The 17270-nt window shown below is 37.2% G+C and overlaps 1 protein-coding gene across 3 annotated transcripts in view; it reads right to left on the reverse strand.

Annotated features, from left to right (window-relative positions):
- LOC150103955 (spectrin alpha chain-like) overlaps nt 1–17270 on the reverse strand; it is an 850682-nt gene that overhangs the window by 396042 nt on the left and 437370 nt on the right. For all 3 annotated transcript variants that reach the window (XM_090397194.1, XM_090397195.1, XM_090397193.1), the window contains exon 24: nt 12912–13046. In XM_090397194.1, the coding sequence (XP_090253320.1) occupies nt 12912–13046 (135 nt within the window). The remainder of the gene's footprint in view (nt 1–12911; nt 13047–17270) is intronic.

Here is a 17270-nt window from a genome sequence, read left to right on the forward strand (position 1 = left end):
ATTATGGATGTAAGCAAGTCAATTAGAATGCAAAACCAGCAGGTGAAAGAAATGATAGTGGTAGCAGGTACAAATGGTTTGAAAAGAGACAAAATAGCTATAAGTAAGGATGTGAAGGAATTGTTTGAGGTAGCAAAAGAGAAGAGTGAGAGAATTAGGATGGTGAGTCTGTTGCTATGGTATGAAGTGAACAGTATAGAAGGAGGGACATAATTGCAAATGACTTTATGCATGAATTATGCAGGACAAGTAGTGTGGAATTTGTGGATGTGTGGAGTGAGTTCGATGGGCGAAAGAATTTATATAAGATGGATGGTTTACATTTGAATGGATTTGGTGTACGGAGACTTGAAAAGGTGTTGTCGAATGTAGTGGAAGTGGATGTGCAGAATCAGGAAACCAGAGTTATTAAGGGGGGGGGGTATGCAGACTTTAGGGAGACAGTTGAGTGTATGACATGTGTAATATGCCCAAGCGAGTACAAAAGACTACGAATCAGAATGGGATAGTTAGTATAAGGCATCAAAATAGGGAGGGGACAAATGGGCTTCTGCGATTCATGTATACTAATGCCAGAAGTATTAGGAACAAGAAGGAAGAATTTTTGGCATTGGTTGGCATTTCCAGGCCACAGGTTATTGGCATTACTGAAACATGGCTGACAGAATATGATATAGCTAGTGAGATTGAATGTGAGGGGTATGGTGTGTTCAGGAATGACAGGGAGAATAAAATGGGGGGAGAGGTGTTATTGATGATAACTTATGAGCTACAGCCAAGGAGAATAGAAGTGGAACTGCAGGATAGGGAAAAGAGCACATTTGAGGCTATTTGGTGTGAGATTGAAACTAGCATAACAAAATATACAGTTGGGTGCTGCTATAGACCAGGTGATGGAATAGATGGTGGAGATGGTATGCATAAGCAAATAGAAGAAATGAGTGGAAGGAGGGTAATTATTATGGGTGATTTCAACTATGGTAACATTGATTGGAAGGAGGAGAGGACACATGGGAGGAAGGAATTGAATTTTATGCGATTATTAAGGGATAACTATCTGCGACAGCATGTAATGGAAAATACTAGGGGTCAGAGAGTGCTTGACCTAGTAATTGCATTTGAGAATTTGGCTGTAACGAATATGATCAAATTGCCACCAATTGGTGAGAGTGATCATAGGGTCTTGACTTGGGAGGTGGCTAAAGGTGTGGAATTTACAATTAAGACAGGGCACATGTGGAATTATTGGGCTGGTAAGTATGACAAGCTTAAGAGTTTCATTGGTTCAGTGCCATGGCATGTAAAACTGCAAGGGAAAGATGTTGATAGTGCATGGGATGTGATCAGGAAGTGTTTGCATGAAGCAATGGCCATATACCTAGAGTCTGAATAATAAATCAAGTAGGAGTTAAATGAATGAATAACACCATTAAGCTTGAGCTGCAAACACTGATGGCCTTTAAGGAGAAGGGTGACCAGCAGACACATGAACAGCATAAAGTGCAGGCCAGAAGAGTAACAAGTGTGGTAAGAAAAGCAAAATTGGATTATGAAAGAACATTAGCCATGCAGGCTAAAGAGAATCCCAAACAGTTTTTTCGATATGTTGCAAGTAAAAGAAAAAATGCATATGGCAGAATGATTTTAAAGAATGCCGATGGTAGGAAGATAACCGAATCAGTTGATATAGTTCAATTAATGAGCAAGCACTTTGCAAAAATATATCATCCAGGTGGTGACATTGCAGGAATGAATGAACCAATAGATTATATGGAAACTGTGATGAATGAAGTGGAGGTGAGTAGTCTATTACAAAACCTCAATGTCAATACATCTTGGGATTGGATGGTATACCAGCTTGTGTCGTATGTGAAGCGGCTAAAGAATTGTCAGTGCCCTTGACCATTTTGTTAAATTTGAGTCTTGGGTCTGGGTTAGTTCCGAGGGGATGGAAAGAGGGGAAAATAGTTCCACTGCATAAAGGAGGTTCCAAGACTGCTGTTGTAAATTACTGACCGTTTAGCATATCAGGAATCGTTGTCAAGGTCTTGGAGAAATTAGTCAAGAAAAAAATACAGTATTAGATAGATGAAAATGGGATACTGTATGGGGGACAACATGGCTTTGTGAAGGGTAGATCATGCCTCAGTAACTTGCTCACGTCATATAACACAGTGACGGCTGAACTGGATAAGGGTAATGGGTTACAGTCATTCTACTCGACCTTGCTAAGGCCTTTGACAGGATACCACATGGAATTCTAATCAGTAAACTACAGCATATGGGGATGGATAGGAGGTTGGTGAGATGGATAGGAGGGTGGTTGATGGAGAGATATCAGAGAGTGGTTTATTCAGGAGTAGAGTCCAAAAGATGGCCTGTGACTAGTGGTGTGCTGCAGGGTTCTGTTCTTGGACCACTACTTTTCAATTTGTTCATTAACAATATAGGAAAAGGATCTGAGAGGAAGTGTTCACTTGTTTGCTGATGATGCAAAGTTGGGTAGAGCAATTGTGAGTGCACGGGATGTCAAAATTTTGTAAGATGATTTGGATAGTTCGGAGGACTGGGCTAAGGAAAATGGATGTTGATTTAATGCGGCAAAGTGCAAGGTTATGAATTTTGGGGTGAAAAGATTAGCAGCAGTATATCACATTGATGGAATCGTACTCCAGGAGATTGATGAGGCCAGGGATTTGGGAGTGTTGGTGGATAGGGAATTGAAGTTTAGGGGGCATATCACAAAAGTGGGCAAATCAGTTCATCAAATCACTTGGTTGCTGAAAAATACTTTGACAAACAGAGACAAACAAATTATTGTTTCTCTGTATCGAGCTATATCAATCGGTTTTATCAATCTATATCTAGATTGATAAGACCCCATCTTGACTACTGTGCCCAGATATGGGTGCCAGGGTTTCTTCTTGATGGGGAGGAGGTGGAGAGGATCCAGAGGCGAGTGATCAAGATGATAGTAGGTCTATGGAATGAACCTTATGAGAACAGGTTGAAGATTTGTGGGTTGCAAAAATTGGTTGATAGGCGGAAAAGGGGTGATATGATTGAGACATTCAAATTACTGAAGGGCTTCTATAAGATTAATTCAGAAGATATTTTTGAGAATAGGACTGGTGGTGGGAGGACTAGGGGGCATACATGTAAGCTGGGCAAGAATGTGGTTAGCAAGGGTGTTAGAGCTGAGTTCTTTACTTTTAGAATGGTAAATGAGTGGAATAAGCTGCCAGGGTCTGTTGTGGATGCTATGACAGTGAATGAGTTCAAGGCAAGGTATGATAGATACTGTGTGAATGTTGAATAGTTGTTCTTGACATGATGTTAGGGCATCCCTCGATGAGTCTGTTGACTCCTTTGAGTTGCCGAAATAATAATAATAATAATAATAATAATAATAAAAATATGAGCAAATTGCTAAAAATGTGACTTTCCTTTAGTAAACCCATGCTGTTCCCTGCAGAGTATAGAATGACTGTCTACCCATTTCTGTATGCAAGTTCTTAGTAACTTCTCTAAAATTTTCACTACCACACCAGAAATACTAATAGGTCGGTAGTTAGACACATCAGTTTTTGCACCACCCTTGTGCAATGGAACTATATTACATTCCTTCCATTCCTTTGGTATCATTCCTGAGCTGAGACTCAAGTTATACAAATGTGTGAAAGGCCTTGCCAATTCAGCTGAACATTCCTTTAACAAACGGGCAGATATTCCATTTGTCCCTATTGACAAATTCTTATCCAAGTTATGCAAAAGCTCTTCAACCTCATTTTCATGTACCTCTAACTCTTCATCCAACATAGCAGTAGCACTGTGCACCATACTACATACATAAATATGATATAGTAATATGCAATATAGTAATGTCTGGTGTTATAATAATAATAATAATAATGTAACATTTTTATAATTTTAATGCATTTTTAATATAGAAAATAAAAAAATAAAAAGAGAAAGGTAAGGTGGAAGAAAAAACAGACAAAAGTAGGGCCACTCATTCTAGCTTTTGTCTAACCTTGCTTCTGTTTCTTTAAAATCCAAATGATCTTGCGTTGTGGTTTTATTTATTTATTTTTTAAATTACCGCTGTTTCACATATTGATGAGCTATGAAAATCTCCTTTGGTTATAGTGAACACATCCCGCATAACTCTAGTTCAGATGTTTCTCAAAAATTAAATGAACAAATGAAATCATAACAATAATAAAAAGCTGACTCATCTAGATATTAAAAAAAATCATGATTTTTTTTAATATCTAGATGAGTCAGCATCATGATCATGATTATGTTTTCTCCAGTCTCATCATCTTCAGACTTAAATCCTGTATTATTATTATTATTATTATTATTAACATCAGAACACTCATCACGGGAGATCCACACTGTCATGGTATTTGAAATGCATTCAAATACCTTAAACCCATCAACAGTTTCAGCACTCACCACACTTTCAGACAATGCATTTCACTCATCAACTACTCTCCATGCAAAGAACCTGCTATTCACCACCTACTCATACCCTCCTTATACAGCTTCGAGGGATATCCTCTTGTTCTATTCTACTCTTGTCTCCCTTTGCTGTATGAAAACTTTCTTCCACATTAATCTGCGAACAACCACTAACCAACTTATATGTCTCAATGACATCCCTTCTCTTACTTCCATTCAGGCTCTGAAAGTTTCAGTCCCACAGTCCTCATATCCCACATTTCACAGATCTGAAACTGACTTAGTGAAACCTCTGGTTCCTCTATAATGCATCCTCATTCCCCAAAAGCCAGATGACCAAATCTGCATGCAGCAACATGTGCAGCCCAATCAACATCTCATACAAGGGAACCATGACCTCTTTGCTTATGCATGCCAAGTGCTGTCATTGCCATAATCTGTTGTGATGTTCTTAAAATTTTAGAAATATGGTCCCCTGATCTTCAAGTATCTGTCCACCATCATACCCAGATCTCTTATCTCTGCAATTCCTTCAAAATTTCTCCATTAATTGTATACTTTGATTCCCAACCTTCCTTACCAAATGTTATGATCCTGCAGATTGCAATACTAACTGATAGCTCCACTCATTAGCCCACTCACATAGTCTACTGAGATCTCCAGCAGAGCCACAACATCTGATCTGCTCCTCATAGTTCTCCTCAACATTGCATTTGGTAAACAACTAAAGTTTATCGAATGCAAATGTTTATAGGCGTATCACAGTTAAGCCTGTTCTAATGTAATTAACATACAAGTTAAACACTAATGGCACCAAGATAGATCACTGTGGCACTTTGCTTGTGAACCGCCTCTTTTGGTATACCACTCCACCATTAGCACAACCCATGATACTTATTTGAGAACCAATCCGCTATCCAACTTAGCAGTTTGTTATCCAATCCCATCAGTTTCAATTTAATTATGATTTTGTCGTGTGGTAATGTATCAAAGGCCTCTGTAAATTGCAAGAATATCTCTGTATATGAATATCCCTTATCCAGTGAATTTGTTACCTGGTTGTAGTTCATAAGCAGATTGCTAAAACATGGCCTCCTCAGAGATGTGCTGGTAAATTTTTAACAACAACCAGCTCACTAAAAAAAGTGGTGGGTTCTCTTTTTGTGAGAATTACAATCCACCCACCAAAAAAATAAAATAAATAAATAAACAGATTCCATTAGCAGTAAACATTATTATTATTATTATTACCCAAGATCCCATGGAGTCAAAGATTCATCTAGGAGGTCCTTTTATCAAACACACAGCTCATCATACCATGCTTTAAATACACTCAAATTCTCTGCAGACACCACACTCTCAAGCAAGGGCGTTCCAATCATTCACAACTCTGCAAGAAAAAAACCTGCTTCTCACTCCCCTACTCACACCCTCCTTATACAGCTTCCAGGGATGACCTCTGGTTCTCCCCTGATCTCCCACTATTCTCTGTAGAACTTCTCCACCATTGATCTTTTAACAACTCCTTACCAACTTGTAGGTCTCTATCATATCTCCCCTCCTCCTCCTCCTCCTCCTGTCCACCAGACTCTGCAAGTTGCATCTTCTCAATCTTTCATCATACTCGACATTCCAGAGGTCAGAAACTACCTTATTCAGTCACCTCTGGACATTCTCCAACATCTCTCCATCCTTCTGAAAACCAGGTTACCAAATCTGGACACAATAGTCCATGTGTGGCCTAATCAAAGCCTTATACAATGGAACAAGAATCTCCTTACTTCTACAAGTCAGTGTCCTCTGCATCATTCCCAGATTTCTGACAGTTCTAGCAAGGGAAACCTTTGATAGGTGACAAACATAGGAATGTCGTTACCTTAAAAAGAAGCAGTCAAAGCAAAATTACATGTGGACATTTGTTAAAAACTAATATTCCTGTAAACTTGTTAGCAGAGATAATCCCTCCATAAGTTGCTATGCAGGAAAGGGACAGCAGTACAAGAAGATCAAAGGTTGCTGAAAGAAGAGCATCCCAATTTGATATTCTGTCTTACCATATACAAGCTTATTGCTTAAATACATTTAGCCATTGTGGACTGAAGTGCATGAAACTCTACAGTTTACAGCACGTTTAACAGTCAGATCAGAAAATTCTTGAAAATTCAACAATTGGCTCATACAAGATAGTGCAAACCAGCTGCAGCACACCACTGCCTACCCCTAACAAAGAGACTACTGCTGTTATCAACATAATTTTGAATCCGTGTCTTCACCAACCTCTCTAGCACCTTAATAACAAATCAAGACGCATAGGTTGGTCTATAATTTATAGCCTCAGTATTCTTCCCCCCACCCCCCTTTGCGAAGTGAAACAATTTTTCTCACTTCCCACTCACTTGAGATTTGCTTTGTTGCAAGACTCATGTTCAACAGGTTGACAAGGTTAATTCCATAGATCATTCCTTCCAAACCCACTGTGATATATTCTCAAGTGCTACTGCCTGATTAACATCAAGTTTACTTAATTCCTCACATGCCTCTTGCTCCCTCACCATTAATCGCTCTAGAGACTAAACACAGAGCATTTTCAAGCTTCAGGCCTCCAATAAGCAGGATAGTAGTCTCACGCTGGACGAGGAATTTCATCTTCTACCTAAAGATAATCACAAACATCCATGTCCATGGCAGGAATTGAACCCGCAGCCTGTTGACTGGAGAATAGGTATGGTAAACATTCAGCCAACTGGGCTGGCGGTGCATCTAGAGGGGATGAGAACTTAAGGGTTTGAGTTCTTTTTTGTGATGCCAGGAGGCCAGGAAGATACTTGTTGGGTAGACTTTTAAATTTTTTTTCACCTGCATTTTGGTGGTGGGATGTAGGTAGAAAGTTTCAGAGAATAATTTCCATTTTACAATTGTATTCAGTAGCATTAAAGACTACTGTGGCACTACCCTTATCCTCTCTGGTGATAAATATACAATTGTTTGTTGTTGTTGTTTTTTTGTAGCTTTTCTGTAGCTTTTGTAGCTTTCTGAGAGTAGTGAGGTGACTATAAGGTTGATTTCTTTTTGGAGGTGAAGAGTGAGAAAGAATATTGGTAATGTCAAGTCTGATTTTGTTAGTTATTTCATCACTAAGTTACAGATTCCACATTCTATGTTGAACATTACATTATTATTATTATTATTATTATTATTATTATACACCTCCAGGGAGTCCAAAGACTCATCGAGGGAGAGTGTGCCAACAGCATCGAACGATTGGTCCCCTTCTAACTACTAACCGCGCTCAAACTTACTTAACTGAGCCATTAGTAGCAGAGACTCTACCAATCGACCAACCTTTGCCGGCTGTTCAACATAGAATGTGGCCGATGCTTAGGACAATAATGGCATTTTCATTGAACCTTTTTGATGACAGATTCACTATGATATGAACAAGTTGAACCTAAAACTAGGATTCAGAATTGCACAGACAGTTGTACTTTTCAATATTCTAATTTTTTATTTTTAAGAATTCATCTTGGTGGAGGATCCTGAAATATGCAAGAAAATGGACCAAAGCTCAGGGATGAGGATCACTGACAGCTCTGATTATAATGAGCTTGTGGTGGAGATGGAAGCAGTGAGGCTGGTGTGAATTACAGCAATCTGTTTTTGTAGTAGAGCAAAACTAAATTGTTTGTATATATGCAGGGCTTTTATTGATTTAAATTTGATTTTTTGTTGCATGCAATTTGGTATTACTCTTGAATCCAACATATTTTAAGAAAGACCAGCTGATTTAATTGCCTAAACAAATGAAGTTTCAACTTACCATATTGCTATAGTTTGCAAGCTTTGATTTAATCGGTATCTGATAAATCACAGCTTGATTAATCAGTATGCAGGTGTTAAGGCTTAAGTCTATTGCATCAGCTGGAAAAAAACAATCAAGCTCCATCACAGCGAATTTTGAAAGGAAAGACTGTTTTTAGAATCTGCAGTAGATTTAAAAATCAATCTAATTTAAATAAGCATGGTTGTGATAAACTCCCCAAGATTTGATTGATTAGTCTCATTCATCACTTTAGAACAGGTAGAGTCCTCTAATGAGGGGTTCACGATGAATTTTTTAATGCAGTTGCTTCATCACTCCTTGCTTCTTGGAGAAAAATCTTCTTATGGATAATGTATAGCATTATCCATAAGATGTGTGTTACATTATTGGAAAATAAGGCAATTGATGTGAAGTCATTAGCCTCCATGGATGATGGATGAAATCAAGAATCTAATTTGTTGGCATGTTTAATTTATAGTATAACCAAGTGAAAAAACTTTCAACAAGTAGTATTCTGCATGTTTCACTCCAAACCGATATGGAGCAAAACTTATCCACTTTTGGACAAAAACTGTGTAAACGTTCAGAGAAACTTGTGTGGTTGCTCCTGGGGTATTTCATATTCTGGCTTCTGCTCACCAAACTAACACCTCTTGGTCTGCTATTCCCCCCACATCCTGAAGCTAAATTGTTCAGTTTCCATTCTGATTCATCCCCCTAAGGGCAATATTCATGACTATAATCTGTGTGTGTTTACAGGGCCAGTAAACTAACACCTTTTGGTCTGCTATTTCCCCCACATCCTGTAGCTAAATTTTTCAGTTTCCATTCTGATTCAACTCCCTAAGGGCGATATTCATGACTATAACTCTGTGTGTTTCCAGGGCCAGTTGAACTGTTCTGGGGGATGAAAATACTAAGTTTCTAGGTGAGAAAAACCTCTATTTCTGTATGAGACCAGTTAACTCACTTTTCATGAAAAGAGACTAGATAAAGGTTCCTCACATTACTGATGGGAATTGAACTCAGGTCTTTGCAACCAAAGGGCTTCATCTATACCTACTGAGCTACGGAGGCTCTTGTGATAAACTTCCCAAGATTTGGGAAACATTAATTCTTAGACCTCCATAATAGCAAAGGTTAGCCACTGGCCCCCCATAGAAGGGGCCCCCCTTCATAAGACTTTAGACTTCTAATCATCTTCCACTTATTAATTTGTTTTTCATGTGTGTTATTCAAAATTTTATATTGAGTTTGAAGGAGAATTTTTAGACACCAGTGAAGCTTACTAAAAACCTGGGTTTTTATTTGGTTATTAATACACAAAGATATAAAATAAACTATTATTCTCTCTGTAAAGAGAAATAAAAATATTCTTTTAAATATCGAGACTAAAGAAGAAGAAGAATTCATCATAAAATATTATTACCAGAATCACGTTTAATTTAAATGTCATTATCTGTAAAATGTTTGGCTAAGTTTCATAGCCATTGTCAATACAATTATAGAAAAACACGCACACACAAAAAGAGAACAACAATTCGACTGAAAGCATGAGGACTTTCAGAAAAAATAGCAAGATTATTTTGACAGATTAACTTACAAGTCTCCTTCTGTCCAGTTTGCAAACTTAATACCTTTCTTATCTTACCTAAAGACCAATATCCTTCTCATTCTCTGCAGTTTACAGAATCCCTTGCTCTTGCAGCTTATGTTATTATGGGCAAACTGGTTGTTCTGCACAAATTTGTCATGAAGAAGAGCAGGAATACCTTTCACTTAAAGAACACAACAAATCTGGTTTAACAAGCTATGCTTTATATACAAAACACAGGATTCAGCTGAACAAAACCAAAGTGTTACATAAAAGTTATTTTCTTCTGGAAGATTGTACAAGGAAAGCTGTGAAGAACCACACATTTCTTCTACACTGACCTGGTAACAAAAAAAAAATGTTAGTTCTCTTGGTAACTGATACCACAACTTTTTCCTTTGTCCACCTTTCCTTTTTTTATGGAATATCCTTTGCCTCATCTGTAGTTCTAAAATAGGGTCAAATAAAATGACCTCCTTCATGAGATCTACTCCTCTTTTCCATGTTCCTGTTCTCACTCTTCTGATTGAAATGTTTGCTCTGAACAAAATAACTTAAATGAAATGAGGGTCTTCACATTCCACACTTCACCCCAAATCTCCAACAATTATCCAAACCTTGGTTTTCCAACAAATATGCTGAAGTATTTCATGAGATGTTCTGAAAAGTCAGGACATCTCAAGTGACTCAAGACAAAACCAGCTTTGAGCTCACTCTACCTTGCAGCTAACAACATCTGAAAAAACCTGAAGTTCTTTTTTCCCAAAAAAGTTTTTTCTTTGGGAAAAATCTTCTTATGGATAATGCTATGCATTATCCATAAGGAGATGTGTGTTACGTTATTGGAAAATAAGGCAATTGATGTGAAGTCATTAGCCTCCATGGATGATGGATGAAATCAAGAATCTAATTTGTTGGCATGTTTAAAGTATAGTATAACCAAGTGAAAAAACTTGTAACAAGTATTCTGCAAGTTTCACTCCAAACCGATATTATTATTATTATTTGTGACACCTCTAAGGAGTCCGAAGACATATCGTGGGAGGACATCCACTATACAACTGTCTCCACCTCTACCACCAATCATCTCCATCAACGCCATCTACCACCCACCACCACCACAACCAGCATTTTTTGTCTGTAAATTCGTTTTGTATTCTGAAGGGCCGATTTGTCTGTATGTGGGATGAAAAACCCCAGTTTCCAGGAGAAAAAACCCTGCTACCTCCGTATGAGATCGGCTAACTCACCTTCGATTGAAAACGTCCACATAAAGATTCCTCCCATCATGATGAGAATCGAACTTAGGCCTATTCCAATTGAAGGGCACACTGTACTGTCATTCTTCCAATTGCGCTACAGAGGCATTACATGGAGCCAAACTTATCCATTTTTGGACACAAACTGTGGAAAAGTTTAGAGAAACTTGTGTGGTTTTTCCTGAGGTATTTCATTAACTCTGGCTTCTTCTCACCGAACTAACACCTCTTGGTCTGCTATTCCCCTCACATCCTATAGCTAAATTTTTCAGTTTCCATTCTGATTCGTTATGTGCCATGGAAAGCAGCTTCCTCTCTTCAAATTACCCATTCAAAGTACTCCAGTACTTTAGCATTGGTCCAAGCTTTAAAATCCTCCATAACGGCTTAAACACTGCTCTTATGTCATTCTTCATACATTGCGATGAGAACACAACAGAACTGCAATGCTCCTAAAATAGTCATTATCATTATTATTATTTCCTGACACCTCCAAGGAGTCCAAAGACTCATCGAGGGAAGACACCTACACTACAACTCTCCATCTCTACTACATCAATGCCATCTACTGCTCATTATCATGTCATATTTCACATTATAATGAAATGATCTTACTTCACTTTGCCTCACCTTAGATATCCAGCCAAGACTAGATTTTTTTCCTCAAGCTAAAATCAGCTAAACCTTTCCTGGCACAAACACATCTTCTGTATCTCCACAGCCTCAAACTATTTTTGATATCCTCTCCAATTTACAATAGTACTTACCTATACAACTCTTAACAACTGTATAGATATCAATCATCCAATCTTAGAATACTTTTCTCCCATTTTAGTGGTACATCAAAACCCTCCCAAAAAATGTTTGATGGTATCTCAAAAGAGGGCCGTCTGATTAACCGATGACCCCATGTCTCAAAGGGCATGTTTCAATCGCTTTGTAGTTTGTTTCTATCTTATGCCTTTCCTATAGGCATTTTATAGGCTGTACTAAAATGGCCATTATTATTATTATTATTATTATTATTATTATTATTTGACACCTCCAGGGAGTCCAAAGACTCATCGAGGGAGAGTGTGCTAACAGCATCGAACAATTGGTTGCCTTCCAACTACTAACTGCGCTCAAACTTACTTAACTGAGCCATTAGTAGCAGAGGCTCTACCAATGTAAGAATGATTGGTAGAGCCTCTACCAATGAAAGAATGATAAAGGTTGCCTTTGCCGGCAACCTTTATCATTCTTTCATTGCCTAAGCATAAAAGCATGAGCAGCTGCTTCCACTTTCATTCCTTTACTTCTGCTCTTTGAAAGAGTTCCACATACTGTTGTAATAAGGATAACATCCCGTTGCCCTTACGACCAACAACCAGTTGTTCAAGAAACACCAACAGATCTCTTCTTTCTCTGGAACCACACACACAGATTGTGTATGTGTGATATTTAAAAAAAAAAAAGAAGAAGAAGAAATGAAAAGTTGAGAAGGTATGAGTTTTGCATCATGGCACAAAGCAAAAACTTTGCTTGTGCCACAATTCTTGATTCTGAATTATATTTTTTTATATCCAATGTTATATGTCACAAACTTAAGAGCAATTAGCACTTTGACTGCCATATGCAACAAGTGTGTCTCACACATATACTTTCTGCTAGAGCCATGTGATATGTATCTGTTTTACAGGTTAGCTTGTTATTATTCCCAGTGGCCTGTGAAGATGGAAAAAAAATTAGTATTGCAGCAGCTGATAAGTTTCAATTTTTTTTTCTTTACCTTATTATTACTGTTCAACAAAGTAAGAACATCGCCTTTCTTCATAGAAACCTCTCTAGGACTTTTTTCAGTATAATCATAGAGTGCCATTACAAGTTCTTTGCCTGAACGATCTACCACAGGCCTTTCTTGTTGCTAAAAGAAATAATTCTTTATTAAATGTATTTCATAGCATTTTAGAAAGCATATCAACTTAATCAAAATATTGTACAATCATTATTACAGTCAACTCTAACTATAGCAAACTTAATTGGACCACTGAAATAGTGTAATTTACTGTGGCAAACTACAGTACTTCAGTGATCCAAACCTTTTCCATAGTAAATTTCCTTTTATATAACACTGAACTGTGAGGCTTTATTCAGGAATATTTTGCTGGTTTATTATAATAAGTCATTTGTTATAATGGTGTTTTGATATAGTCAGAGTTAATTGAATTATTATTATTATTATTATTATTATTATTATTATTATTATTATTATTATTATTATTATTATCAGACTATAGACATCTGATGACAATAATTATAATAATATCAAAGACTCATTCTAGGAAGTCCAAATGTCACACACACCCAAGAGCTGGCTAATAACAGCTCATGAGAGACAAATATTAAATTTCCAACAACCCTGAAAGCCAGTTGTTAAATCAACAATGGCTATAAACTGTAGAGCAGCATGAACTTCGATTCACAATGGCTAGAAACATTTTGGCAATAAGATTGTATATGGTTACAGAAAATCCACACTTTTTTCAGAAAATTCACCGGCACACTTATTTCAACACCCTTTGTGCTTCCCTTTACCTATCGCTTTCTTCACAAGGTAAACTGAAAAGGGATTGTGACCACTAACAATTTCACAGGTATATTATTATTCAACAAACATTCACTTAATTTTGTCTGAACTTCTTAAAGTAACATTTCCTTGCTGGACATCTGCAGAAGATTTTGGGTTTCTAGAATTATCATGAAACAAATAAGGTCATTATATTGGAGGTTTAATGGAGTATTAAGAGCACTAAGAAAGAATTAAAAAGTAATGTAATTCTTACAATATTTCATCTGTCATTGAGATATCTTCAGGGAGTATAAAGTAATACTTGTAATATACAAAGAAGGAAAGAATACTAAACGAAGCAAGTGGATATGATCTTAAATTTTTATCGGGGTGAGGGGTTCCATCTATTGGTGTTTGTCGGAGATGCAAATTATAAATTGGAATCGATGAGGATTAAGGTTTCCTAAATTTTGAGATTTTTTCACATCTGTATTTATTTAAATTCGATTGATTTCTGTAGATTCCAAAAACAGACCTCCTTTTTTAAATTCAATATGATGGAGCATGGTAGTTTTTTTTTTTCCAGAAGATCCTGCAAGTGGTATCAATTACATGGTCTATAAGACCAGATTGACCATATCGTGATTGCAGAAATGTTTTGTGTTCATCTAATGCAGTGGCTGACTGACCTGTCTGTCTAAAGAATGCCAACTTGCAGGAACGCGGAACTTTATATACTCTAATCACAGAGAGAGAAAGAGAGAGAGAGAGAGAGAGAGAGAGAGGTGGGAGCTGATATTTAGTGGAATGGATAAGGGCAGTAAGTTTCCAGCAGGCTTAAAATCTGTGCACAGGTTGTATTTTTGTAAGGACCTGGCTATTTTTTTGGATGTAGGGGTTGGTGATGGCATTCCTGAAATCCTTCTGAAGAGATGGGCACAGACAGGGGGGGGGGATTAATTATTGTTTTAATTCTGTAAGAACTACAGACTATAGACAGGAAGGTGTTGTGTGTATGGGTACGTTCTCTTGAAAGAGAGGTTCCACTCGAACAAAGATTGTAAGCTTTATTGTATGAAGTTTGGTGTCTAAGAAGGGTCAACTGTTGTTGACTTCCTTTTCCATTATGAACTGGATTTTTGAATGTGGACTGTTGAAGTGACAGGTAAGGGAGTCTAATGTGTCTGTGCCATGAAACAACACAGAAAACATATCTTAGCCAGGTAGGTTTGAGGGGAGTTGAGTCGTATGAATTGTTTCTCAAAATTTTCAATGTAAAAATGAGCGAGTAGGAAATCCATAGCAATTCCCTCTCTCTCTTTTATAAATTTTGTTCTTACAAGAAAAATATTCAGAATTGATGACAAAGTAAAAGAGATCTCTTCCTCTGTCACCTTAATAGTTCACATCCAAAAATTCACTTTATGTGGAAAAGAAAGCTAACAATAGTTTACTCTCTCTAGACACATTAGTGACACACCTGCTGAATGGTAACCTCTCCTTCATGGTAAACAGAAAATCCATTAACACACCTTCCCACCGCCATCCCTCTGAACAATATTTCATCATTAAAACTCTAACCAATGCACCCTACAATCTTTATTTCAGTGGAACCTCTCTTTCAACAAACACAATCACATAACAACACCTTCCTGTCCCTTGGCTGCAGTTACTACAGAATTAAACAAAATAATCAATCCTCTCACCAATACAGAATTCCTAAAATCCTTCTGAAGAGATGGAATTCCTAAAATCCATCTCTTCAGAAGGATTTTAGAAATTCCATCACCATCCCCTACAACTAGGGCTACATCTTAAAAAATAGCCAGGTCTTTAAAAAAAATGCAACCTCTGCACAGCTTTTAAAAGTCCCACCAGAAACTTGCCACCCTTATCTGTTCAACTAAATATCAGTTCACTCCTCCCTCAGTGCCTGGAGTATACAAATGCCCTGCTCTTGCAAGTTGACATGCTTCGGGCAGATAGGTAGATCAGCTGCTGTCTGCATACACAACTCATAGGATCCTCTCATTAAAACAACCAAAACTACATCACACTAAATTTAAAAAAGTATGTTTTTGGAATCTGGAGCTCCACTCAGAAATCAATCAAATTTAACCCTTTAACTGCTGATTTTATATTCTAGTGACATTATCCCATGTGCTGAGTTAATTTTATTTTTATGCAACCATTCAAACACTGCCAACAGTATATATATGGGCTCAGTACAGCAGGCATGTATTTTTGAGCCTGTAATAATACGTTCTCATCAGTTAAAGGGTTAAATAAATACAGTTGCAAGAAACTTCCCAAAATTTGGGAAACATTAATCCTCAGAGATCCCAATTTACAACTTAGGCCTCCAAACACACATAGCAGGTGTCCCCCTAGATAGAACTTTTGGATCATATAAATGTGTTTCATTCAGTATTGTTGCCTTCATGTGTATGTTACAAGTGTTAGTTTGTACTCATCACACTGATTGAGACAAAATGTTGGCATAATTAAAATAGTTTTTAATTTTTAATAGTTTCATAGTGCTGTTAATACTCTATTTCCAATATAATGTCCACTGAGTACTAATAGGGATGTTTATTAGGATGCTTGCTAATAATGCAATTTGTTTATATTGAAGTTGTAATTATCACAAAGTAGGATGTGCCATTTTTTCACTCTCTCTCTTTTTTTTTTTAAATGAGCAAGTTCCAGTTGTTAGAACTTTACCAGCACACCCCTGTACATAAGATACATGTAACAGTACCTGAAACTCTGGTGCACTTACCTCTCTCTATTAACCAGATGATTCTGATAGAATGATGATGATATCGACAATTAATCAGAGGTCATCTAATTATTAAGTACAGTAGAAGTGAACTGTAACTAGTTCAGCATATCATAAAAAAAAGTGACTTTTTCACAAATGCACAAATGTTTTTGTACATGAGACAAGAGCACAATAATCTTGAATACAGAACTATTTTTATTTCTAATGAAAGTACTATTTAGTTATCTTTATTGTACAGTAGTCTCTTATTACAGCTAGACTTACCATAATCTCAGACTGCATGGAGGTTTACCTCCAAGCTTCAATGGAGTCTGAATTACTCATTACAGGAAGTCGAACACAAGACCACAATAACTATCATTCCTTGCCTTGAATAGATTGAATGTTAAAGCACTCATCCCGACTCATTTCACAAATTCACCTTCTGCCAAGCAAAAAATTTTCTTTTCACTTCCTTACTCACATGATTTTTTATATGTTCAAGGGATGACCTCTTGATCTTGCATCATCCATTATCTTGTGCAATGATCTCCCTGTAACTGAGCTGGTTGGGCCATTATGATTATGCAGTATAAAGTCTCTCCCAGCCAACAAATGGTCTGTTTCAACAAATGGGGCTCTGGTGGGATGTGTATTGCTGCCTTAAACACATATCATACCTAGTTGTGAGGAATTTGCAACAAGACGTCTGGCTAGTAGATGCATTTCGCAGCTTAGTGAAACACCATCACAGTACTGTTTAGAGATGTGAAGTGGCTACTGCAATTTTTCATCCCCAGAATAAGGTCAACAGC

Source organism: Typopeltis vanoorti, chromosome 8, assembly GCF_054136105.1.
Source record: "Typopeltis vanoorti isolate ZY-2024b chromosome 8, IOZ_Tvanoo_1.0, whole genome shotgun sequence".
Taxonomy (NCBI): Eukaryota; Metazoa; Arthropoda; class Arachnida; order Uropygi; family Thelyphonidae; genus Typopeltis; species Typopeltis vanoorti.